This window comes from Castanea sativa, chromosome 11 (genome assembly GCF_040712315.1).
Source record: "Castanea sativa cultivar Marrone di Chiusa Pesio chromosome 11, ASM4071231v1".
Lineage (NCBI taxonomy): Eukaryota > Viridiplantae > Streptophyta > Magnoliopsida > Fagales > Fagaceae > Castanea > Castanea sativa.
The window spans coordinates 43,960,415-43,987,224 of record NC_134023.1 but is presented as its reverse complement, the minus strand read 5'-3'; the positions used below and the strand labels follow the sequence as shown (position 1 = coordinate 43,987,224).

The 26,810-nt window shown below is 34.0% G+C and overlaps 2 protein-coding genes across 2 annotated transcripts; both read left to right on the top strand.

Annotated features, from left to right (window-relative positions):
• The first annotated feature begins 249 nt into the window (after nucleotides 1-249).
• Nucleotides 250-7,786, top strand: LOC142617170 (glucosamine inositolphosphorylceramide transferase 1). Its single transcript, XM_075789902.1, has 4 exons — nucleotides 250-801; nucleotides 1,468-1,590; nucleotides 5,209-5,376; nucleotides 5,802-7,786. Exons 1-4 carry the CDS (start codon nucleotides 400-402, stop codon nucleotides 7,488-7,490), a joined length of 2,382 nt encoding a protein of 793 aa, XP_075646017.1. The 5' UTR covers nucleotides 250-399; the 3' UTR covers nucleotides 7,491-7,786.
• A 9,217-nt stretch (nucleotides 7,787-17,003) lies between these two features.
• On the top strand, nucleotides 17,004-26,110 carry LOC142617298 (3-phosphoinositide-dependent protein kinase 1-like). Its single transcript, XM_075790085.1, has 11 exons — nucleotides 17,004-17,770; nucleotides 19,618-19,798; nucleotides 19,973-20,025; nucleotides 20,788-20,889; nucleotides 20,959-21,067; nucleotides 21,152-21,230; nucleotides 21,468-21,633; nucleotides 23,336-23,470; nucleotides 23,599-23,765; nucleotides 24,767-24,989; nucleotides 25,620-26,110. Exons 1-11 carry the CDS (start codon nucleotides 17,600-17,602, stop codon nucleotides 25,701-25,703), a joined length of 1,470 nt encoding a protein of 489 aa, XP_075646200.1. The 5' UTR covers nucleotides 17,004-17,599; the 3' UTR covers nucleotides 25,704-26,110.
• Nucleotides 26,111-26,810: the final 700 nt, after the last annotated feature.

Genomic DNA, 26,810 nt, shown 5'->3' with positions numbered 1-26,810 from the left:
TAAAAAAAAATTAAACAGAGTGCTTAACTGCTACTGGTACTAACAGTTAACACCTAAGCCATAGTTCCCCTATATATACACACAATTACACACACCTAAACCCATAGTTCCCTGCAAAACTCGAAGTCGTTTCCGTCAACTTTCTCTCTCTTGAGAGGGGAAATAAAAAAGAAAGAAAAAGAAAAAAAAGGCAAAAGCAATAAAGCATAGGCATTTTTATAGCCCCGTAGATTTCAAAGAGACAGTGTGTGTGTATTTGTGTTTGTGTCTGTGTGTGTGTGAGAGAGAGAGGGAGAGAGAAAATGCAGGGGACAGTGGGGCCACGCGGTGCCACATAAGAACTCCTGAGTGAGAGATCCCTTTTGATCATTGTAGGTAGCTATACAGACCAGCGGCGAGATGGGTGGGTTGAGTCCGACGGCAGTGGCGGCGGTGGGCGGCGGAGGAGGAGGAGGCGGAAATAGTGGTGGTGGTGGTGGTGGTGGGGCGATTGGTGCTAGCGGTAGCAACAGCTGCTGTGACATGAGCTTGAGGTGTTGGTGTAGGTGGCGTTGCAGAGACCACCAACACCAGCACCTTCGTTTGTTGTTCTCCTCTGCCTTTGTTTTCTTCTTTGGTTGTTTTGTGTTGTACGGATCGGTGGCTACTCTCTATGCTTGGCTTGCTTTCACTCCTGGGGTCCATGGCTTGGCTCAGCCTGACTCTACTTCGTCTCTTGGTTGCCTTCAAGACAATGAGGGTTCTTGGTCGGTTGGTGTTTTCTATGGTGACTCTCCCTTCTCTCTCAAACCCATCGAAAAGGTACCTTTACTTGCCTATATTTTTCTCTTTTTTTTTTTTGAATTTTTTTTTTCTCTTTGGTGGATTTTGAGAAATGGGTTTTTGTTGTTTTTGAGAATTATGTTTGGTTAGTGATTTTATTTTGTTTGGTGGGTTTTTTGGGGTTTTTGTGTGTTTCATGGCCTTGCCTCTCTGTATTTTTCTTTTTCATTTTTTTTAAAAAGAAGAAGATGATTTATTTGCTGGATTTTCTTTTTTTAGAAATGGGTTTTTTACTTTAAAAAATAATTCTTGATGTTATTTTGTTTGATGGGTTTTTGGTTTCATTGCCTATTTTTTTGACTTTTTCAAATTTTTATCTAAAAATTATTTTGGGTGGATTTTCTTGTTTTTGAGAAATGGGTTAAAAAATTGTTTTTGATTGTAGAGTTTACTTTGTTTGGTGGGTTTTGGTGTTTCATTGTCTCTCTCTTTTGCTTTTCTTCATTTAAAAAAAAAAAAATTCAATTTTTGGTGGTTTTTCTTGTTTTTGAAAGATGGGCTTTAGTTCGTTTTCAAAATTCTGTTTGGTTATTGAGGTTATTTCGTTTGGTGGATTTTGGGATTTTTGTGATGTGGGTGAGACTATTATGAGAGTGTTGGATTTCAGAATTTGTGTTAAAAAGTGGGGTCTGAAACTGGGTGCAGGCGAATGTGTGGAAGGATGAGGTTGCAGCATGGCCAGTGGCGAACCCTGTGGTGACTTGTGCTTCTGTTTCTGATGCTGGTTATCCTAGCAATTTTGTTGCTGATCCTTTTCTTTATGAACAGGTACAGTTTCTTCCTGTTCTGTGATTTTGGAATTTTATATATATTTTTTTCCATTTTGGATCTCCATGCTGTTGATGTTCTTTTCTTTGTGGTGTTATTGTTTATTTCCTGTGTGTTTTTTTGTGAATGAATTGGTTGTTGTATGATATAACACGCAAAGTTGTTGAATGTTTGTTTAGTATTTAAGGGCCAATGAAGGGTACAGAAACAAATTCTAGAATTTTAAGTTGTTGAATTCTTGTGTGCTTTCTTAACGGAATATGTCACAGTTCTTTCATTCTTAAGTTGATGTGATTTTTTGAAGTTTTACTATTTGAATTCAAGTAGTAAAGAAGTTTGTCCAACCATATGGCCGGCCTTAACTAATATGTTGAGGATTCCTAGCTGGCCCCAAAATTCTGGGAATAAGGCTCTGTTTGTTGTACTATTTGAATTGAAATTAGCTTGTGATTTGTGGTCCCTTTTAGTAGGTAATTTGTTTTTCTTAATTGACGAGTGGAATTTATTATTTGGTTATTCTGTCATATGTTTTTTGTTTTTATCTTACAATTTGAAAGTTTGGAGAAGTTCACGGGGCATTGTTACTAAAAGCAGGGTAGCAGTTGCTCTTCATGGTGAAAGATTTTCAGTATTAGTGTAGTGGTTCACATGATATCTGTGTTTGGTTGGCTCTTAAAATTTTTGAAGGTCAAAAGGTTGCAGCTCAGTTGGTAGATTCTGAGACTTTCTTCAACTGAAGGTTGACTAGGTCATAGTTTTGTAAATTTTTTGGAGTTGTGATGTTTTGTTATTCTTGAGTCTACCGAAACAAAATAAAATGATGAGAAAATAGTTCAAAAAAATTTCCAGAGGGAGAAAGGGAATAACATGATGTGTGATTTAGCCAGTGGAGACCTCTTTAATTTGAAATCAATAATTGTGAGTGTAAGAGTTCTTGTAAATATTTGTTTTTTTCTTATAAAAAAATTACAGTGCCTCTCTTTTGTATGAACTTTTCTAGTGTTGTGTATATTTAAGTTTTTATCTATTTTTCTGAGTAGAAAAAGTTGATGGATTTTTTTGTTATTTTCTGCCATTCATATGCTTATCATCCTTGTTTTGTTATTTTCTCTGCATTTGGTGAGTTTTGCATTAAAATCACTAAGCATCTTCAAATGGTTTGAAATAGATGGATGTTGTGTTGTCAATTTCCATATATAATGGATGACCCAACTGAAACTTTTCCTGATTATGGAAAATGAAATATTCAACTTGTCACAGAAGAATTTTATATGCAGAAAATGGGTAGTGGGCAATGGAAAGGGGAATTGGAAGCATGTGCAAAAAAGCAGTTCATTGAGGAAATATTATTTTGTAAATGTTTAAAAGAGATATTTTGAGTCACTCTACCGAAGATGTCTTATATACTGTGGGGGTGGGGGTGGGGGGGGGGGGGAGAACGTACTCTACCAAAGATGGTATGTAGGTCATGCCAACATCATGTAGGCAATTTAAATTCCATAATAGAGGCACCATAATAACATGTGTAATTTATTAGATTAAGAACCTAAAATTAACCTTCTGGAAGAAGAGTGAACTGTATGACTAAAATTAGAGTATTGGTGAAGAAAATTCATATTTCTAAGTCCTGCTTTGGGAGGCATTCCCGGACAATCTAGATGGTTCATACAGATAATGTTGAAGCCAAAGAAATTCTGTGGCCTGAAACTACCTTCACAGTTCATGAGGTGTTTTTTTGACTCTGCATTCAAAATTAAGCAATCTGATAATAAAAGTCCATTCATTTATTTTGCAAGTCCATCTAAGTAATTCTGTGGTCCATGCTGCTGACATAAAGCATGACCAAAACGTTTCTTTTTCTTTTCATTGTTTTTTTTTTTTTCAAAAAAATCGTCCTTTCTTTCTTTCCCGCTTAATATTGACCAAGTTAAATAATTATGTTGATTTAGGATTGTCTTGTATGGTCAAAACTCAAATAGGTGGAGATTATAATGTTGTCCCTTTCCCTCTGGCAGGCTGCCATGCAAGACAGTTGTGCTTGGAATGGATTCTTTACAAATAATTAGGCTTTAGATAACAAAATATAAGTCAAGTTCTAGTATGGTTGTACTTTGGAGAACCTTTATTCTTTTGAAAGAATAGCCAAATATATACATACATACATATATATATATATATATATATATATATATATATATATAATTTAGCAAAATCTTCCCTCCCAACCCCCCGCTTCTGTTTTCTGTAAGTAGCTCTGGAGAGGGGTTCGAGGGATACCCCAGTGGTTCCAGCACCTCTAGACGAACAACTAGACTAGTCAGCTCTCGTCCCATTGGTGGAGCATTAGCCTAACCAAAAAGGCGAAAGAGAGGCCAACAAAGGAAAAAGTATCTTTGGAGATTTTTAGAAGTGGCCAAAAGCTCTCTTGAGTAAATGGCTTTTGATGGAGAGTGGATAAAAGGACAACTGATAATTTTTTTTGGACACTACATCCTTTTGAAAGACCCAATAAAATAGAATTTCGGTATTTAAAGGGATCTTTTTGCTTGTCTTAATAACAGATTGAGGGTGGATGAAAGGACAACTGATTTTTTTTTTTTAATTGTATAACTTTTTTTTTATTTAATAGTAAAATTGGAGCTCACTTAATGAATTGACAATGAATAAATTCTTTTCTTACATGTTAGAAACTTGCAATTTTACAAACTCCAAAAACTTTCTAGTAGCTTTTAAAAGATGAATCTGAACTTTAAGTAAGTGGCAACCCTGAGTTTTTGTATATTTCATGATTCATACACTGAATGAAGAAACTACTAAACGGTTTTGGAAATTGAAATGGTGTAATTGTTACATTAAAATAATGATACCCAAAGGTATAAACTTATTTTTCATTAAGCTATTTCTCTTTCTTATGAATATTCTAATTGACGTTCATAATTTTTTAAAGAGATTGTTAGTTTTATAAGGTTATATTGATACCAGCTCTAAGTTTAGATCATACTTTGTTCCCTTTAGACTTAACAATGGGGGAGAAAGAAAGCCCAAGTATGTTGGGATTAGTGTTTGAAAATAAAATGCTTGTTTCGTTATACATATATGTATAAGAAAAGTATGCATTTTTTGGGGGCTGTGTATGGACTTATTTGATATAACATTTTTTGCTTTAGATGTTCAAATAGTGATTTCCCCCCTTCTTACTTAAGAACATTATTGTTGCTAGGCTTTTTTGGCCATAATAGTTGCTTGGAATATTTGCAGTTATCAGGCCTTTTTAGCACTATAATAAAAATGTATTTGATACTTATCCAAAAAAAAAGTATTTGAAAAACCAGTATGTGATGTCTCTCTGTGTCACACTAAACTCGAATAGAGCAGATGCATTTTGTGAAGAAGTTACAAGAGTGTTCTCCCAGTTGATCGGAGACTGCTACTAGAGTTATCATACTTCTCTTTTCTCTCTCTCTGCATGTCTTTATGATTATATATTTTAATGCACATCTTTGTGCTTGATTTTGAATATTTTGCTCTTGAGTTATTCATAATGTGAATTTCTTTTTTTTTTTTTATAGAGAAATTAACTTAAACATCATGTTCAATTGTTCTGGCATCACATTTCAGGGAGATACGCTCTACCTCTTCTATGAAACTAAGAATCCAATGACTATGCAAGGAGACATTGGAGTCTCAAAAAGTACCGATAAGGGAGCAACATGGCAACAATTGGGCATTGCCTTGGATGAGGACTGGCATCTGTCTTATCCATTTGTCTTCGATTACCTTGGCCAAGTAAGATTTCATTGTCTTCTATGCACACTCACATATACACATCAAATAATTACCTAAACAACCTTATAACATTGTTATGCCCACCTGCAGGCTAAAATATGGATTCATTAAATAAGCTTCACTTTAACATGTCAAATTCCTTTAAAATCTGATTGTCCAAAAGCACCAGATGGGTGCTTTGGAAGTCCTTTAGATGATTTAAAAGTTACATGCTCAAGGTCCAGTAATTATCATTTGGGGCCAGAAAATGCTTCAGAATTGGCTATCAAATGTTAGGCATCAATGCCTCACATGTGAAGTCTAATGCTTACAGTTACAGCCTCTTGTATGGGGGAATAAATGCAGATCTAATAGTTCCCTGACCCAAAGATTTTGGTTAATAATTTTTTTCATTGATTTGCTTCACTCTTTATTTTTTCCCACAGATTTATATGATGCCTGAGAGCAGTAAAAGAGGGGAACTTCGTCTTTACCGTGCACTCAATTTTCCTTTGCAATGGACACTGGAGAAGGTCATGCTGAAGAAGCCCCTTGTTGATGCCTTAATCATTAATTTTGATGGGAAGTATTGGCTTTTTGGTTCAGATCACAGTGGTTTTGGTGCCAGCAAGAATGGACAGCTGGAGATCTGGTATGGCAGCTCACCCCTTGGTCCTTGGAAACCACACAAGAAGAACCCTATCTATAATGTTGACAAGAGCTTGGGGGCTCGAAATGGAGGGAGACCATTTTTCTATGATGGAAACCTTTATCGAATTGGTCAAGACTGTGGTGAAACATATGGGAGAGCAGTGCGCATCTTCAAGGTAGAAGTTCTTACAGAAGATGAATATAAAGAAGTTGAAGTGCCCTTGCCCTTAGGCTTAATAGAGCCTAATAAAGGCCGTAATTCTTGGAATGGTGGTCGCTATCATCATCTTGATGTGCAGCAGCTAAGTTCTGGGGAGTGGATTGCAGTTATGGATGGGGACCGTGTACCTTCAGGAGATTCGGTCCGGCGATTTATTCTTGGTTGTGCTTCAGTTGCAGTTGTTGCTGTACTTGTTCTACTGCTTGGTGTGCTACTTGGTGCTGTGAAGTGCATTATCCCCCTGAACTGGTGCATTCACAACTCGGGAAAGAGAAGCGATGCTTTCCTGGCTTGGGAAAGATCCAATCAGTTTTCTTCCAAAGTGAGACGGTTTTGCAGTCGCTTAAATAGAGTACCTTCATTTCTCCGAGGATGGATAAAACCAAATACCTATGCTGGAAAACTGGTTATTGTAATAATATTTGTAGTTGGAGTTGCACTAATGTGCGCAGGGGTTAAATATATTTTTGGGGGCAATGGTGCTGAAGAAGCTTACTTGTGGAAAGGTCACTACTCGCAGTTCACGTTATTAACAATGACATATGATGCCAGACTTTGGAATTTGAAGATGTATGTGAAGCATTACTCAAGGTGTTCTTCAGTGCGAGAAATAGTTGTGGTGTGGAACAAGGGGGTACCTCCCGAATTGAGTGATCTAGACTCAGCAGTGCCAGTTAGGATCAGAGTAGAGAAAGAAAACTCGTTGAATAATCGGTTCAAAATAGATCCCAAGATAAAAACCCGTGCTGTTCTTGAGCTTGACGATGACATTATGATGACTTGTGATGATATTGAGCGGGGTTTTAGAGTCTGGCGTCAGCACCCAGATCGTATTGTTGGTTTCTACCCCCGGCTTATTGATGGAAGCCCATTGAAGTATAGGGGTGAGAAATATGCCCGAAGACATAAAGGGTATAACATGATTCTTACAGGGGCAGCTTTCGTTGATAGTCAAGTAGCTTTCAGGAGATACTGGAGTGAGGAAGCAAAGCAAGCGAGGGAACTGGTGGATAGGTATTTCAATTGTGAGGATGTGCTACTAAATTACTTGTATGCCAACGCAAGCTCATCTAAGACTGTAGAATATGTAAGACCAGCATGGGCAATTGATACATCAAAGTTGTCTGGTGCAGCAATCAGCCGAAACACAAAAGTGCATTACCAGGTAAGAAGCAACTGTCTTTTGAAATTTTCGGAGATGTATGGTAGTTTGGCTGGCCATAAGTGGGAATTTGATGGGAGGAAGGACGGTTGGGATTTATAGTGACAAAAGAATTTTAACAGCAACTCACTGACTTCCATTTTGTTCTTCCTTTATTCCCATTTGGTATCATTTTTGTTGTTCCTGTCCATACTTCCCCCTGTTGTGAATTAGTTTGGGGAACTATAGGTATTGATAACTTATGTCTGCAAAATGTATATTGGTTTTGTTTTGGCTTTTTAAATTTAGCCGTTTTAGTTTTTAGTTTTGAGAAAATGCTCAAATATGAGTTCATTGGAAAATATGTTTATCTTCAATCTTTCCATTGGGATATAAGAATCATGACAAGTTTTGTGTCAGTGTAATATTCATGTCTGAGAAGATAAAATTGTTGTGGGATTGGTTTGCAAGAACATGAAATGAAAGATTTCAATTAGGGGTGTTAATGACTCGAGATGGTTCGGGCTGTTTTCAATCAATCCTCCACTTGAACCGACTCCGTGAGTTGGGAACTTTCTCACTGGACAGTGACAGATTGATCGGTTCGTAGTCGGAGATCAGATTGCCTTGTTCAATGAGTTGGTGGTGATGGATCTGTTAGTGGGGGAGAGAGAGAGAGATGGGAAGAGGGAGGTAATAAGGGTCGGGTTTGGTAGGTGAAAATAAATTTCTTACACCCAGTTGAAAACCCTTTTTTTTAGGATTTAAATATGTGCTTATTGAATGGAAGTTGAAATTATCTGGATGGGTTGAGTTGGTCCAATCTTCCTGAGTTGGTTTTTTGTGGATTGATGGGATGGTATTGGTTTTAATATCTTTTGAGGTTTGGATTGGGTCAACAAAATTTTAAAACCGAGTAACTCGACCCTACACACATTATTAATAGTTTGAAAAATATATCTTTTCTTGAATTTATTAGTAGTTTGATTTATTTTGGATTTTGGAACAAAATGTAAATTTTTTAGTTGAATTATATTAGTATTTTAAAATTTAGTTGGATGCAATTGGAATATAAAAGTCAAATTATGTAAGTTTTAATCATTTATTGAATGAAAACATTTTAGAAAATAAAATAAATTCGACAAAATAGCCTAAACTAGACAATCCAATCCGCATCCATCTTTTTGGAGTTGGTAGGTTTTTAAAGCTATTATGGGTTTTGGTTGGATTAGAGATTTTTCAATGTGAGTGCTTAGTGTTTTGAAAAATCTCTCAAAATTAACCTAATCCTATCCAATTCATGCTAACCCAACTTTTTGGGTGCAATCAAGCCTAGTCAAATCACATGGGAAGGATTCTCTTCATTTGAATTCCATTTACAAACTGACACATTATTTAAAATTTTAGATAACATGACAATATATACTTTTAAATTTGTAAAATCTAATTTAGACTATAATATAGACGAAATGAAAAAGGTTTAAAATGGAGATAAAAGAGTGTATATTTTTAGATTTTAGACTATAAAATGGACAAGAAATGGACAAGATTTGAAATGGAGAGTGACCTCTTTGGTGGGGGGGTGGGGGATTCTTTGAGCAACCCTTTTTAGCTGTAACTTATGTTCTCACATAGCAATGAGGACAAGCTGTTTACTAACTTGGCCCTATACAGATGTCATGTTTGGTCCATTTGGAAACTTGTTTTAACATAATGGTCCTCATCCACGTGCATATTTTTGAGAAAGAGAGAGATTATCCATATGCATGGGTTAAATGCTAAACTATTAATAGTTTATCCATATTCTTGCTATGGACCCATTTGACAGGAAATTGTGTCTATGCGTGTGATAGATAACTATAATATACCGAAAGTGTCACTGTGGGTATATTGGACCACTCCCAAAGTATGGTCCAGTCCTACTTGCACTTGACTTAAATCCTCCACAAGACAAAGGAAAGGTCCCAAATACGTCCACCACTCATTTTTGGTCCCACAACTTCAAATTGATTATAATTACACTTCTCTTCCTTCCCCTCTCGCTCTTAGGGCAAAGTTTGGGTATAGTGCTTACTAGACATGACACGATGTATTGGGTCAACTCAAACCGCTTCATGTTATCATGTAGATCATGAAAAAACATTATTTGTCCATGAATAAATTGGAAAATGTTGGTGTTTTCTTTAGGCTAAAATTCAATTTAGTCAATTAACTTTTACTTCAATTTTCAAATTAATCTTTAAAATTTAATTATTGTTGATTTATTCTTCCCCTTAGTCAAAATGAGTTAATATGGTTCTTATATCCAACTCCGTTAGCCAAAGAAACTGTTTAAATAATACTTTTAAACAACAAGATCTACTAAATTGGCAAATCAAATTTAGATGAAAAGATTGATTCATTTTGACGAAGTGAAAGCTAAAATTGACAAAAATTAAATTTAAATGCCTACTTTGACAATTGAAGAAAATGTCAAGGGATTGAATTGAATTTTAGCCAAAAAGGGGCTTGGATTTTGATTGATGCTCATCCCTTATCGAAAATTTAATATGATAGCCAATGAGCCTATTCAATTTGCAATTATATGAATATTAAATAGACACAAAGAGTTAAAAAGATATGTCCAATTAGAACTTATACCCCCTCGTCAATTTCTATGTCGCAAGCTTGACTTGCCTTCCTCTCTCATTGGAAAAAAAGAAAAAAAAAGAGTGAATATACGTAGAAGTTATTTAGAGGGAGACTGTAAATGACGAAAGAAAGTTTAAAATATCTATTTGGTATAAAGGAACATGTGTTGAGAGTCAAGTGGTGGTGTGCGGAATTCAAGAGATTATAAATTATTTATTTGAATCCTAGAGAAGTTTAAACTGCTCAATTTATATATATGTCCTTATTTTTTTTCCTTTAGAAATAGTTTGACTTTCTAGTACTTTCCTTTAGAAATAGTTTTTAACTTTCTAGTACCCATTTTTGAAATCTCACTTTTTTGAAACCTCAACTTTTTCTAATAACATTTGTTGGTGCAAATACAATGATAATGGAAATACACAAAGAGAAACTGAATAATACTTCTGAATTTTTTATTAATTTAAAGAGAGAAATTAGTGCAGACCGTCTCTGACTTGTCTCCCCCAGGATACAACAGCCCAACAAGTGTCGTATGGCTAGAACAACTTCTGCACAAAGTGTTCAAGCCCAAAGCTCCACCAGAAAGAACACCCTTCCTTGCCAAGAATCTCTCTATTTTTTTTTTTTGTGTGTGTATTGCAGTAATCTGGATTGTGTCTGAATGAGTCTATTTATAGGCTCAATGGGCCTCACGAAATTACTACCCAAATTAATCTGATTAATTAGGTCCATTATTATGATATAGTGGGTGTTACAAGATTAATTGTTGGATATTATTCTGATGGGCTAGAGTTACACAATTTAATGGTGAGATAAGGAGTTTTCTGAATAATGAAAAGGCCCAAGGAAATTTGACACCTCCACCCTTCACCTCCCCCTTGCGCACGTATCTGGCCAAATATTTGAGACAATTCATGTTAGCCCATTAATCACCACAATTAAAAAGAACAAAATAGTCTCTCTCATTTTCAATGTGGGATTAAACATTTTCACTAACTCCTCATCTTCCACATTCACTCCCACATCTTTACATTTATTTTTATCACATTTATTCATTTTAATTATTTAATATTAAAATGCTCCAACAACATTAATTAATTTATATTTATTTTTAACAATCCTTTAAAAAAAGAACGAAAAAAAAAAGTTGTACCAAATTATTGGTATAGATTTATAATGGGGTTATTATTGAAAAATTCAAAAACACCCCAAAATTTGGGACCCCTTTTCACAGTAGAGAAGTTACAGAAGAAAGCTTTTCTTTTGATTAAAGGAAAAATTGAAGAGGAAACTTTCAAGAAAATATTATATTTGCAATTAATTATTGACACAACTTTTATATTCTTTCATAAGGATATATGATAATTATTAAGTATTTTTCAATATAATACTGTAGGCATCTAAAGTCTAAACTAACCATTGGTTTGTTTCGAATAAAATATATTTCATATTCTTTGATGCTTGGTACATAGAAAGATAAGTCAATGGAAAACGAATCCAATAAAAATCCCTTTCATATTGGCATTAAACATTTCATCGAAAATATTTTCCTCATTCTTAGATTTTGGGAGCAGCTAAAAAACTTAATTAAATCAAAATCATTTTCCATTGACTAGGATAAACACCCTAACCATGGTTGAAAAATGTTTTATACTAAAAAAAACAACAAAAACATCCTTGAAATATCCTCAAAGCCTCCAAATGACTAAAATGCCCTTAAAACCTCTAGAATTACAAAAATACACTGGAGCTTTAAAATAACCAAAATACCTTAGGAATCTCTAAAGTAATAAAAATATCTTAAAATATTCAAAATTATCAAAATACACTCAAGTCCTTAACCTATAAAAGGACTAAAATGTTTCTCAAAAAAAAAAAAAAAAAAAAAAGGACTAAAATAACATTGTGTGGACAACCGATTTTGCCCATAAAATTTCAGTTTTTAGAAAATTGGTAATTTCACGAGTATAAAACTTTGTAATTGGTCTAGCATCAAAATTCACATCACATGAGTTCATTATTGAATTAAGGGAAAAATGCTCTTCACTAAGTCTAAAATAGCGCTTTGACCCATGAATATGAAAGTGCAATTTTCATTGGTTAAGAGATGATCTTACCATAGACATGCATGTATACAAACGTATTAATAATTTCAATTGGTCATGTAAGACGTTAATTAAGATATAACTACAATATTAATCCCTATTAGTCCGAGTTACGAATAACTGCAGACATATATGCAAAGTGCAAACACAATGAAATTCTGAAAAAAAAAGGTGTAATTTTTGAACTATTATTTAAAATAATTATTTTATCTTGTTCGGTAATGTAATCATCTTGATAATTTAAAGAAAACTTTTAATTTGAAATAACTTAATCAAGAAGAGAATTACTACGTTTACAACATTTTTCAAAACAAATTAAGCTTAAAATTCTTATTTATCTTTTAAGAATATTAAGAATTTATAATCAAATCAGAAATATAAAAACCTGAAAAGTGGAACCCACAAGGTTGGTTGGCACTCTTGTTGCAATTAGAGTGCTGATTGGGCAATCTGAGTGTTGGTTGATTAGCACTTTAGATTCACATTTCCAAAATTTTTTATTTTTCAATTCGATTTTTTTTATAATTTTTTTTAAAAGGAAAGGTTTAGGGTTTATAAATTTGCATATATAAGGGATAAAAGGAAAGGTTTTATTTGTGAATGCATGACTCCCTAATTAAGTCTTAATTAAAAATATTTTAAAAAATACTTCTCTATAACTATGGGAGGCCTTAGAAGTGAATAAGGTTCAAGATTTACTATCCACCACTCAACTTTAAAGTTCTATTGTTAAGACTTTCAACAAAAAAAAAAAATTCCATTGTTAAGAAACCCCTACCTATCACTAAGAAATACGAAATTTCACCATCTTATTTGTGTCTATACCATTAAAAGGTACAATAAGCACCATAAAAATCTTTCTTGATTTCTCAATCCCATCATTATTATAACACACAAATTCAAGCCCTTTCTAGGTAGATTGATCAATCACCATCAACTGATTGAAGCACCTAACCAAACCGCACAATTAGTCCATCATAATCTTAAGAAGAGTTAAAGAGTCCATAAAGAGAAGGAAGGAGCACTGTTATATTGAAGAAGTTCACAGAAGGAAGGAGGAGAACATGGTGATCAAGTCTATGCTTGTGAGATCTTGGAGTTCATACATCACATTTATGTGAATGAGAGTGCATGCAACTAACAATTTTTACCTTTAGTTGATTAGGATCTTTTTAAATTTGAATTGATTTGTTATGTGTGGATTCAACATGCTTTTAGTTTCATAAAATCTGAAAAATACAAAAATATGCTTATTTCATGAAATAAAATGATGATCAAACATGTTATCTCATTTATCTTGCTTTTCTCTTTAGAATGTTGGTAGATTTACTATTCTATTCTATTTATATTACCATCATGCATTCACGTGTTCATACATCACATCGACATATAATTACATGCATTAGAATGATAGATCATATCATGTAAAATGTGTTAACATGTTAGATCTATAGATCTATGTTTATAAGGTAATGATAAGTTGTAGATCTATCATAATCATGAGGTTTCTCACATGAAATAACTCTATCCAAGCATCATTTAATTAATTACAACATGTTTTCTTTTAATCTTGTATCACATGAAATAATAAAAAATAAAAAAATAAATCCTTGGATTTCCTATCATTAGCATGACATGTAAAGTAGGTTCATGTATTTTATTTGCATGAAAAATGATAAAATTCACGTAAAATAATGGAATGTAGGTTATATTATTAAATCTTTATTTTTGGTAATATTTGTGCAATATTCTCGTACATCATGTAGATGTTTCATCTAGGATGTGCGTTTAAATTTTTATTTTTTATTTTTAAAATATTCACACACTTTCATTCATTTTATCAATTGTCCCTGCATTTAGGATATATTTTATTGCATGTTTATCTTGCTTTCATTCATTTGTTTAATGTGTTATTGTGACTAGCCTTTTATTTCCTTTTCTTTATTAGTCATAACCTTTGATTATGTGAACAATGAATATAATGGGTGTTTCTTTTTCTATTTTGTTATTGCTTAAAATCAATTGTACAACAGACAGGTGAATTTGTTAATAATGGTCATTGTACCGTAAATCTTAGTTTGGACGAAGTGGGTGTTTAACACTTTTTCACTTTATAAACTAATCCCCAAATTTTGTCTAATGGACCTAGTTTTGGTTTTATTTTGTATTTTTTTTAATTAGTTTAGAATAATATAATTAGGAAACAAATTATTGTATTTAAGACTGAACCCATATAATTTGGTTAATTAAATTAAGCGGTGACTCCAATATTGTAAGTTCCTTAGGATAGGGGGATGATATCGAAAGTTGAATTTCCACATTGAGATTTGCTATAGAGTGATTTTATAATTTACCCATTAAAATTAGAATCTACTTGCAACTCTCACACGTTGAAATCTCCAAGACTTTTAATATGATTGAAAGACCCCTTTAAACCACCAAAATGACAATGATAATAAAATACCCCAAACCATCAAAATGAGAAAAATACCTCCAAATATCCACATAATGACCATGATATGCATCAATAAGTTGGGAATCGCCATTGAACTTTTAAAAGTTGTAAAAAACAACTATTCAAGTGTCTTTTTAGATGTTTAAGTATTTTAATTATGAAAGTCAATTTTATTACCATCTTTAAATTTCAAATACTGTCATATAAAAAAAGGTTAAATTATTATAAAACTAAAACACAAAAAGATTTTTTAGCCTATTTTTGATTTATGTGTTGATTTGGTTGCAAATTGTTATAATTAGTGTCGATTTCATAATATGGTTTCGTCTCTATTCTCTCTTGTTATAGGTATTTGCTTCTTAAACAAAAAACAAAAAACAAAAAACAAAAAATTGTTATAGGTCCATTCTTATCTCAACAAAAAGGAGTTTATTGTTTATCTTTATCCAAAAGAACCGATGTTTTGGTTACGTTAACTACACTACGTGGAATGCGATGGTAATATAATGTAACAACTAACAACTACGTTAATACTAAGCCATAAAAAAATGAGATTAAATTTGGTAAATATGTGGTGTAAAACTCATGTTTTACCCCTCTAATCTCAGCATACCACATCATTTTATCACATATTTAAGAATAAGCAAAACTACACCCAATCAATTTTAATAGCCACATATGAATCCAACTAAATTAGAAATTTATTGATATGTTATTAGGTGTGATAGGATTTATTAAATTTTAAGTAAAATGCCAATGTGACAATCACTTATTGAATAATGTAAAACATGAGTTTTACACTTCATCCTTAACAAATTTGTACTCTAAAGAAATATGCTAAAATGATGCAATATCAATCAAAATCAAGTTACCAACTTGTTAGGGAATAACCTTAGAACAATACTAACGGCACTAAAGAATAACATATAAAGAGAGATTAGATTTTGTAGTCTCTGCTACTCTCTACCATTGATAGAATAAAGTAACTATAGTACATAAAGTTACTAGCATCAATGCCTTAACAAAATTACACAATACCCTATACTAGACATTACTAAGCAATATAACGAGAGTAGTCAACATGAGAATGTGTCATTTTGCTTATAACATGAGCCTCTATTTATACGTGAGGCCTCAATAGTTATTGACTGAAATTTGTGCCACATGGAGTATTATCAGTGATCCTCTAGGACCCTTGTCTATTGTGTTATTATTAGGTGTTAACTTCTCTTTTAAAATATCATAGATATAATAACCCGCTAGCCCTAGTATTTCTAACGAGGGATTGCCACCATATCCATTACGTGTTAGCCATGCTATGTTGTTTTTTTGGCAATCCTCCATGATTTGTTACACGTCTCATGACTCTCATCCCTCTGGTTGCATTTGCATTTTAGTCATAATAGTAACACACCAAAATAGGAAATACTATACATATGATCAACATGTGAGAAGCATTTGTTCCCCCCCCCCCCCCAAAAAAAAAAAATCACTCCTAGACTTAGGTGAATTAATATCCTATAGAGTTTATAGGGTAACTCTACCATGGATTTTTTTTTTTATAAATCTTGTTCATCCATTGTTGCTGTTGTTGCTTTTTAAAAAAAAAATATTTAAATTGATAAAAATCTTGCTCATCATTGTGATTAACTGATTATCAACACTTAAACAAAAAATTGATTAACACTATTTTTATTTTTTTTAAATTATTGATAATGTGACAAAAATGATCAACTCATTTCATAATTAATGGATAAAATTTTAAAAATTCCATAGTAGAATTACTCTAAAAACTCTATAGAATACCAATTAGGAATGATCATGAGTTGGGTTTGGGATGAAATTTGCTTTTCCAAATGCAAACCATTCCCACTCATATTGGAAAGACTTAACCTAATTATCTAACCACAAGTCAGGTCAAATAAATTGGATTGAGTTGGGATGACCTAAAATTGAACATCTTAAAAACTATTAACAAAAATTAAACATTAGTAAGCACTTTTACACTAAATTAAAAACAATTTTTTAGGAAAAAAATGGACATTTATTATAGAAACCCTAAGTCCCTTTGTATAAACAAAATTAATAATAGGATTACTTTAGTAACCTAAACACATAATCGAGTCCGAGTTGAATTTGGATATTTAAGATATAAGAAAAACAAAAACCCTTTTCTAAGTCCTCGTGATGTTCATGAGGTTCATGGTTTGAAGCCTTTAACAAGCGAATAGTTCTTAGCGTGTGTGGGATAACAAATTACAAACATTCCAACGAATAGTCAAATACTTAAAAAGGATCTTAATATCTTGTTAAAAACCATTTTCTAAATCAATAATTACAACAAATCAAGTTTTTATAAGCGGTTAAGTGTCTTGTAACTTAACTTTCAATTTCAAATCGAAAATATCCAAATATATATATATATATATATATATTTTTTTTTGCTAGATATGGTTTCCCAATCATAAGGAGCATCAGCATCACCCCCCTACTCCCATTTCCCTTTTTAGGTGTAGAGAGAGAAACAGAAGGAGGAGATGTCCATCATTCGATCCCATGTGCCATTCTCTCCTCTTCAATCCCCATACCTTCCTCTCCTCCATCAAATATAATACCAAACCCAAATACACAAAGCTCTGTCTCTGTCTCTGTCTCTGTCTCTCTCATCATCCAATATTGGAGTTTGAGAGTACTTTCTTGGGGTTTTGAAAATTGAAAAACAAAAACAAAGCCAAAGCCCAAAGCTTTAAAGCTGATCACACGCACACACACCTTCACCTCTAAACACCACACTCACACACATACCCATATACCCCCAATAAGGGAACCCCCAACTCTCTTACCTTTTCTTTTTCAGAGAATATTATCAATTATCAAAGACACAGTCTCTGTGATCCAATTGGTCAAGCTCTCCTCCCAAAGTTTTCATTTTTATCTTCATTTTTTTATTCTCAGGAGAGAGAAAAAAAAAATGTGGGTTCAGAGAATATGTAGAGAATATTGAAGGTAGTGAAGAGAGAAAAAAAAAAGAAAAAAAAGAGATGTTGGCAATGGAGAAGGATTTTGATTCAAAGTTGAAACTTCAGGCCACTTCTTCCAATGGTGGGAATGTACAGAAATCCAAGAGCTTTGCTTTTAGGGCACCCCAGGAAAATTTTACTGTTCAGGATTTTGAATTGGGCAAGATCTATGGCGTTGGTTCCTATTCCAAGGTTTTTATTTTGGAAACTATTCTTCCTTTTTATTTTTTTAGATTTTTGTTCATTTACTTCTTCTTCTTCATTGTTGGCTTTCTGGGTTGTTTTAGTTTGTTTTGTTTTTGCTATAGATTGCTGGCTTTTGATTGAATGTTTGTGTGTGAATGGTATATTTGTATCAGTGTTTTTAATATGTGATAAAAGTTCAAAATCTATTTTCTTCTTGGTATGTTTATTAATGGGCAGTAATGGTCAATGGGTATTTGCGCAGTAAAGCTATTGGGGGAGTTATTGGCAATATTAAGGTGGATTATATTCATATGTGGAGCAAGTATAATTATGAATTAATGCAAACCCAGGTGGGTCTTGCTCAATAGGGGAGTTTCCTATACAAGGAAGGTTGTTTTGATAAATTGGGTCCTGGAAATGAAGATGGATGTGATGGAACATGGGGTTTGATTTCAGTGCCCTTTTGATTGGTTGCTGGGAAATCTGAACCAAAGATCCTTTTCTTGTTTTTTACCCTCAGAAAATGCGGCTCTTCCTAGCTGTTTGGTTGAAGTTAGTTTAATAGCATGCTGATTTTTCGTCTTTTCAGTTCCAAAACAACACACACACAAAGAAGACTCAAATCAAAATTTTACCCCCCTCTCTCTCTCTCTCTCTCTCTCTCTCTTTCTAAAAGAGGAGAAGTGCTATGTCCATAATATTTTCACAACAAATCATAGATGTTAAGATGTTACTAGTTCACCATTGCACACCTTTGGTGTGATGGTCGCTGCACAAATATAAGTGCTTGTTAAGTTGTTACTGGTTCACCATCGCACGAAGTGTGTGCGATGGTCACTGCACAAGTATATGTACTTGTTAAGTTGTTACTGGTTCACCATTGCACACCCTTGGTGCGATGGTCTGCAAGTATAAATGTTTGTGGGGTGTGAGGGGCAAGGGCCAGAGTCTCCAGCTTCACACACATATACATTTAGATTATGCTAGAATTGAATTTCTATCTTATTCAAAAAATAAAACAAAAGTTGTTATTGGATATAATTTGAATCCACTACAACGCATCAATAACAACCAGTAACAACCTGCCACTTAAGATTTGTTGTGAAAGTGTCGTGGATGTTACCATTTTCAAAAAAAAAAAAAAATTGAGAATTTTAGAGAAAAAGTTTATGAGCTGAGTACATCATGTGGGTTGTTAAGACAGCATGGCCTGTTGGAATTTATGGAGCTTCTCACCTGCGCTTTTATTGGTTTAATCTTAGAGCCAAAATGCAAAAAAGAGTAAGGATGTGATAAGGGGTAGACTATTAATTATGATGATTAGCTAGTCTGTGATGCTATCTAAGACCAATTTGGATGCCATGTCAAATTATTTTCTTATGCAACTTTCCTCTTGTCATGTGAATGATTGATTACAACTAAAGCTTTTCAAGTGATATGCCATGGTAATTTTCTCAATTGGTTGGCCGTATGGATTGATTGACTATCACCTGTCTTTTTTTCCCTCAAGGTTTCTGTTGTGTGCTTTATGAGGATGATTTATTATCTTTCGCAGACAGAAATGTTTAGTCACATTGCTTTGGTTTTCATTTGTTTGACATGCCAAGGTTGACCAAATTTGAGGCTTTCCATTTCTGTATTTAGAGCTAATATCATACACATGACTCTATATGCAAGAAAATAATAGTTATAATTATCTGTTCTATTCTTCAATCTCTTATTCTCTTCTTTAAACTGTTGGCAACTGTTATAGGTCTGTGGCTCATATCATCTCTTCTTGTCTGTGTTGAATGTGTAATTATTGATATATTTCTATTGATCTTCTCTGAATATTGAATGAATGATACTAACAGGTTGTTAGGGCAAAGAAAAGGGACACGGGAATTGTGTATGCATTGAAGATCATGGACAAAAAATTCATTACCAAAGAAAATAAAACAGCTTATGTGAAGTTGGAGCGCATTGTACTTGATCAATTGGATCATCCTGCCATTGTGCGGCTATATTTTACATTTCAAGATACTTTTTCACTGTGTAGGTATTCTTATTGTAATTTCGTTGTAGTGTTTTATTTTTTGAAGACTGCTTCAGCTTCCCAACCTTTTTACTGGTGTTCTTTATGTACTCTTTGTTCTTTGTTATGCCTTTCTGGTTTTTCCTTATTTTGGATTATCATTTGATGTTGATTTCTTTTATTATATCGTGAAGACATGGCACTTGAATCCTGTGAAGGTGGAGAACTGTTTGATCAAATAACCAGGGTAAGAAATTTTATAGCATGCATCCATTGTGGAATCATCTCTGATTTGTCCAAAGAAAACTTCTTTGGCCACTTTTTCCATGTTTGATATAAGCAAATTGAAAAATAGAAAATGGTGTTTTTCTTTTTAATATGTAGCTTTGACTCTACTCATCCCACTTTTGGAAGTTTTATGGTTATTTGCATCTTGTTTGTGAAAAGAAAGAAGCTTTTTTCAAAAGGCACCAACAATGGTAGTGCTGCTGAGTACATGGGAAGAGGGTGACCAAAGAGAGGGGAAAGAGGGGGGGTGGTGGTGAGGGAGCAAGGCTGTCCATAAAATTTAAAGAGGAGGAAATTTTATTAAAAGGAGTAATGCATATTTTTACTTATATATATAGATATAAAAAGTAGTAATGCACATCCAAGAAATTGAAGTCCTTGTAAACTTATGCTCAGGAACTTTTCCAACTGTCAAAATTTCCCTACCATGCCATCAAAAGCCTTTTATTTCTTTGCAATGAATTACCCTTCACCAGTGACAATGGAAAGTATCCTACTTTTCCCCTCTCCTAATTTCCCTCTGTTATTGGACACCAAATTCATCTCTGTATTAGCCATAGACCGGTTAAGCCCAAAATCTCTCTCTCTCTCTCTCTCTTTTCTGAATATTTGCTTTGTCAAAATATCAGGAATTCCAATCTGTTGTTATGTTTCCAGTATCTGTTGCTGCCTTTTAGCTTGTCATTCTACAGTATCCACTATCGGTTAGTTGTATTTGCAGAAAGGTCGTTTGTCAGAGGATGAAGCTCGCTTCTATGCAGCAGAAGTTGTGGATGGACTTGAATACATACATAGTCTGGGCTTGATACATCGTGATATTAAGGTAGTTTCCAAGTTGGCTTGTACTATTTCATTTGTATATGTAAGATTCTAAAAGTTTTTCACATGGCAGCCTGAGAACTTGCTTCTTACTTCGGATGGACATATTAAAATTGCCGATTTTGGGAGTGTGAAGCCTATGCAGGATAGCCAAATTACAGTCCTTCCAAATGCTGCATCAGGTTGGAGTAAATCTTGTCATGTGGATGCTGTTAATTCCACTTTTGAGTGATATGTTAAAATTTTTCAGTTAATGCCTTGTCCAGATGATAAGGCCTGCACGTTTGTGGGGACAGCTGCATATGTCCCTCCAGAAGTTCTCAATTCTTCTCCTGCAACATTTGGGTGAGTGACTTTCTTTCCTTGATTAAGCAAGGCATGTATAAGTTAGAATGCATTGTTATTGCAATCAATACAAATTCTTAAGCATAATGTTTTTTACCATTAATTTATATTTATTGAATTATTCACTTCAATCAATACTTGGTTCTTATACTTCACCTTGTTCATTCTTTTAGTTGTTAATGTTGTACTGCCTTCGTAGGATAACTTCCTTTGCTTTTTCTGAACATATTAAAACAGAAATGACCTCTGGGCACTTGGCTGCACCTTGTACCAAATGCTTTCAGGAACTTCTCCTTTCAAAGATGCAAGTGAATGGCTTATTTTCCAAAGAATTATAGCCAGAGATATTAGATTTCCAGATCACTTTTCAGAAGAGGCAAAAGATCTCATTGACCGTTTATTGGTAAGCTACAACTGCAGTTGTTATTAGCTTGAGGGTTCTTGTAAGCATGCTCTGATTGTATGTTAGGGTCCTACTGTTTCTTTTAAACATCTTTATCAAGGCAAAAGAATAAAGTAGAATTACTCCCAAGTTATTATGGTGTGCTTTTCAGCTATAATCTTTAGGAAATGACTGTGCTATAGGGCAAGCTCATGTTGGCACTGGTTTGAAGGCATGTGGTTTTGTTTTTCTGTTTTAGGGAGCAAAAACCCTTATATCCCCATGATTTACATATAATATGTCTTGTTGGAAGAAAACTTTGAAGAAGGCAACCACTGTATTCAGTTGAAGATGGAGGGTGGATCTTGGGAATAATGTAGCTGCTGTCAGTTTTGCTTCCGCTTCTTCTCCTCTTCCCCCTTGTTTTACAACTGCTACTTCTAGTTCTATGACAAAGATGATGACAACCACCACCATCTTTGAGAATATTGTTTATCTACATTTTGATTATTGGCCTTTAAATCGTTAACTGTTATGTTCTGTTGCTATGCTGAGCTATTTCTTATTCCTTCTCTACTAAAAGCCTATATATAACATCATAAAATGGTTAGTTGACTGCCATTACTAGCAGTAGGATCACCGCCCTTGAGAGTCCAGTTCAACAACAACCAATCCTTAGTCCCAAATTTTTGGGGTCGGCTATGGTTCCTTAAGGACCTTAACAGATTAATCAAGGTCAGCCACATGTACGTAAAGGACGCTCCAAGGAATATTTGTGGTAAATTCATTCATAATAGAATGACTAAGTTTTACGTTGACAGTCAACCTATAGCAACCCTCATCCTTTTCTCAAGCTTGGGACCGGCTGCGGACAAAAAATATGACACTTCGCGTAGATGTAGGCCTAGTTCCTTGAGAGTCCTATTGATTTACTTTATTCATTAGTGAATTTTAAATTGTTTACTTTCACGGCTTGTCATATTTGTGAACTACCATATATCTTGCACTACCTACAGTTCCGACTTAATATTTAATTACATGGATTGATAAATTTCTGACATTGAAATTAACTGCAAAGAAAACAGATGTAATCCTAGACTACATATAATCTTTTGGTCCACTGTTGGTCCTAGCATGTTTGACAATGCATCGATAATGGCCTACAATATAACTTTTTGTCTATATATATTCAAGTAGGAAGGTATTCAGATAGGATAAACAAAAAATCCATGTATAAGATGTGCATAAATTGACAAAGATTCCAGTGAGAGCAAGTAGGGGCCATTTTGATCTTTAAGAAAGACTATAGAGAGCCATCCCACTTATCTATGATTTTGTTTTTCCTGGAAAGTGGAAGGTCCTTTCCTCTGCTTGTTAACATGTTCTAATGATTGAATTTCATCCTTCAGTAAATAATCAATAAATTTCCAATTATTATTAGAGTTTGTAATTGTCAATATGGTTAGGTTCTTTTGTTAGTTTTCCAAAAAATGTTTCCTTAGGGGAAGATATCTTTATTTATCAACAAAAATAAATCTTTCAAGTCTTTAAATTCATTTTCCCCTTGTGAGGGAACAACGCAGGCATTTACAGAAGATCTATTTTTGAATATATGTTGATTTATTTGTTCTTATTTAATCTCTGTTGCACGTGATAGAATATTTAATTAATATTGCTTGATGAAGTGAATAATTGCCCTAAATTAGCCACAACCATGATGCAGGATTTAGATCCCAGCAGGAGACCTGGTGCTGGACCTGATGGATATGTGGTACTCAAGATGCATCCCTTTTTCAAGGGCATTGACTGGAAGAACTTAAGAGGGCACACCCCTCCAAAACTTGCTCTGGAACGAGGGGTATGGCTTTGGTTGTGTCAAACTGCAATCTATAAAGAAATCTCACTCCCTCTAAGAATCGTTGCCTTCACTCATTGAATAATTCTAAGAAAGGTTTTTTTTTTTACATCAATTTTGATAATTTTTAGGTTCCCTCAAGTGAGGGCGAGGATGTTCAAGATTCATCATGGAACCCCTCACACATTGGGGATGGTTCAGACAGACAAGCAGATGGGAACTGTGGTGCTGCTTCATCATCTGAAGGGTCTGGCCATATAACTAGGCTTGCTTCAATTGACTCATTTGATTCGAAATGGTATTGGTTCAACATCTTTATCTTTATTCTTAGCATCAATTGTGCTTTACTGTTAAGAAAACATGGTGTTTCTTTGACTAGAAATTCTACCTGTTGCGAGCTCTACATTTTGAAGAGTATAGATATTACTCCCTCTATCCCATTTTGTTTGTCCAGTATTCCAGTTTTTGCTGTTCCCAAATGGTTTTTTAGTTTTTGAAGTCAATGGTCATTCATTTACTTACTAATATTCCCCTGCTCTTTATTGTATTCATGTTTAAAATTCTTGGAGTTTATAATTATAAGGGTAATTTGAAATCTTCTACGCTTTTCTTTGAGATACGATGCATTAAATGAAGTTCGCTTAAAAGTTTAGATTTTCTTGGAGTTGTTGTTGTGCTTGTTACTTTGAAGGAAATCTCAAATGTTCACATGCCCAAGATGATGGTTGGACTTGATCTTAATTACACCATCCATTCCATTGTTAGTGGTTTTCTTGAAGGATGCCCTGTATATTTTGATGCAATTTGCAGATGAAATATAAATCTGCATAGGTTTCGTAATAAAGCTAAAACTTTTCTAGAAGGTAAGTATAAGGGAGATTCACATGATTTTATTAGGGACTTGGACTCCAAGCTTTTACTCTCTAAGCTCTAGCATTTAAACTGTTGAGCTCAGTCAAGAAACATGCATGGAAAGAAGTTGAGAAGATCAAGTTGCTGTGTTGCAAGAAAGGTCCTCATTGGGGCTGTCCAACAAATTCACCTTCAAAAAGGACATTTGGCTAATTTCTCTAGAACTTGGGCTGAAATACTTTTTCTTTGTTGATGTTTTAGATTTTTGAGAAGCATGAGGGGAAAGGAGCTCTATAATTATCCTTTCATTTCTGTCATACTTTCTGAAATTCAAATTGAGTTTGAATCTGTAACATTTGTAGGTTTTGCTTGGCCATCAGCATGCGTTCTTTTGGTTGTGTATGCATGGTGACCCATATCTAATCTGTATACTAACCATGTTAACAGGCAACAGTTCCTAGATCCAGGGGAATCTGTTCTTATGATCTCAATGGTGAAGAAAATACAGAAATTAACTAGCAAGAAGGTGCAGCTTATCCTCACTAACAAGCCAAAATTGATTTATGTGGACCCTTCAAAGCTGATTGTGAAGGGAAACATAATTTGGTCAGACAATCCTAATGACCTCAACATCCAAGTCTCAAGTCCTTCAAATTTCAAGATTTGCACAGTAAGTCCTGCTTGCTCCCTGCTCTATTATCGTCGAGGGCATATTTCCTGTTAACTCTGTCCCCCCTCTACCCTACCTAAGCTTCAAAATAAATAAGTAAATAACAAGTAAAAAAAAAAATTAGCAGTAGCCAATCATAGTGGGCCTTGTCATTGTATTTGGAATTCGCAATAATCTTTTTCCAATAATGTGTCATATGATACCTAAATCTTGAGTGTTATGACGTGCAGTTTTAGTAATTTTTATCTTTATATAGCCAGCATGAGAATTGAGAAAGCATTACTTTCATTGGTTATTGCAGCAAAATTATTTTGATTAGTGATAGAAATTTTATCAATAAAATAAAACAGTTTGGTAGACCAGATCTGTACAAGGATGTTTCATAAAGTTTTAAAATCTGAATTTCATAAGCTCAAACAAAAGAGGTTGAAGAGTAGCACTATGAAAAGCACAGATCAAAACATACAACACAAGAATTTTTAAGTGAAAAAACTGAGAGCTCCACCCCCTCATAATTCCAGTTATTGCAGCAAAAATTGAATTAAGTCTAAATTCAGAGGGTTTTGGTCCTACTTCTGTTCCTTCTTTTTTAGATCTTCGTTTCCTGAATTAATTTATGTAATTGTTCAGCCAAAAAAGGTGATGTCATTTGAGGATACAAAACAAAGAGCATGGCAGTGGAAAAAGGCAATCGAAGGGCTTCAAAACCGGTAAAATTTGTTTCGTGGTTTTGACAACACATTCTTTGGATGTTATAATAGTGTAGAGGAACGTGGAGATTCTCAAACATTTGACACCCCTGAGAATTATTTATTCAATGAAAGAGATTTGAGTTGCACATTCGGCTCTTCCAAGGTGCAAAGCTGTTCCCCCTCCTCTCACTGCTTTAGTCTGAGTTTGTGATGAGGGTTTTTTTCCATCCTTTTTTCACGCATTGTGTGGTAATCTGTACAATGTGAAGTTGTAACTGTAGGGTTTGTAGGGGGGGTGGGTTAATCACTTGTCACTGTATGGAAAGGACATTACTTTAATGAAATTTTCTTTTTGTAAAATGATTACTGTATAACAGCAATTTTGAGATTGTTCCATTTGGTTTCTTAGCATTTCATATACGCATGCAATTTTCTGTGAGTGGTGTTCATTCCCTTCATAAAATGGCATCATGTTTTGGCCCTCTCAAGACAAAAAGTAGCTATTGAGCTCTAACTCAACTGACACGACTTCCTATTATAAGTTCTAGATGAAGGGCAATGTCATGGATCCAAGATCCATTGGGTGTGTAACTTACCGATTTAAAAAACAGAAAGTACTCATTTTGTAAGTGTAAGAGTGCTTAACCTTACCTTTTGAGTTTCACATCAGTTTACTTGAGACTTTACTGTACTCTGCTAAACTGTTCAGTTTCATCTCCTATTGTTCTGTCATCCTCCATTGCTTAAAAAGTTGACAGCACCGGAAGTGCATTTCATATTATGATGAGATATATTCTTGTGATGGTTTCAGACTTCAGAGCACATATAGGTCCTATACTGTTGAGTCTGTAATCATATGCAAACAGCTTTTGTATAGATTGTGGATAACATGCCATCTAAAAGTAGACGAAAATCCTCATAATTTTAATTGATTGTATTTACACTATGATTCTTTAAGTGCAGGTGCCATCTCAAAATGCCATGTTTTTAGATAATCCATGTTAGATTACAAATCACATGAACTCGGTTATGTCTTCTTAAAAAAAGAAAAAAAGAAAAAAAGAACTAAGATTATAATGTGGGAGGCAGAGAGAATTAAACTGACAGTTTGTATGTGATGTACGAATTA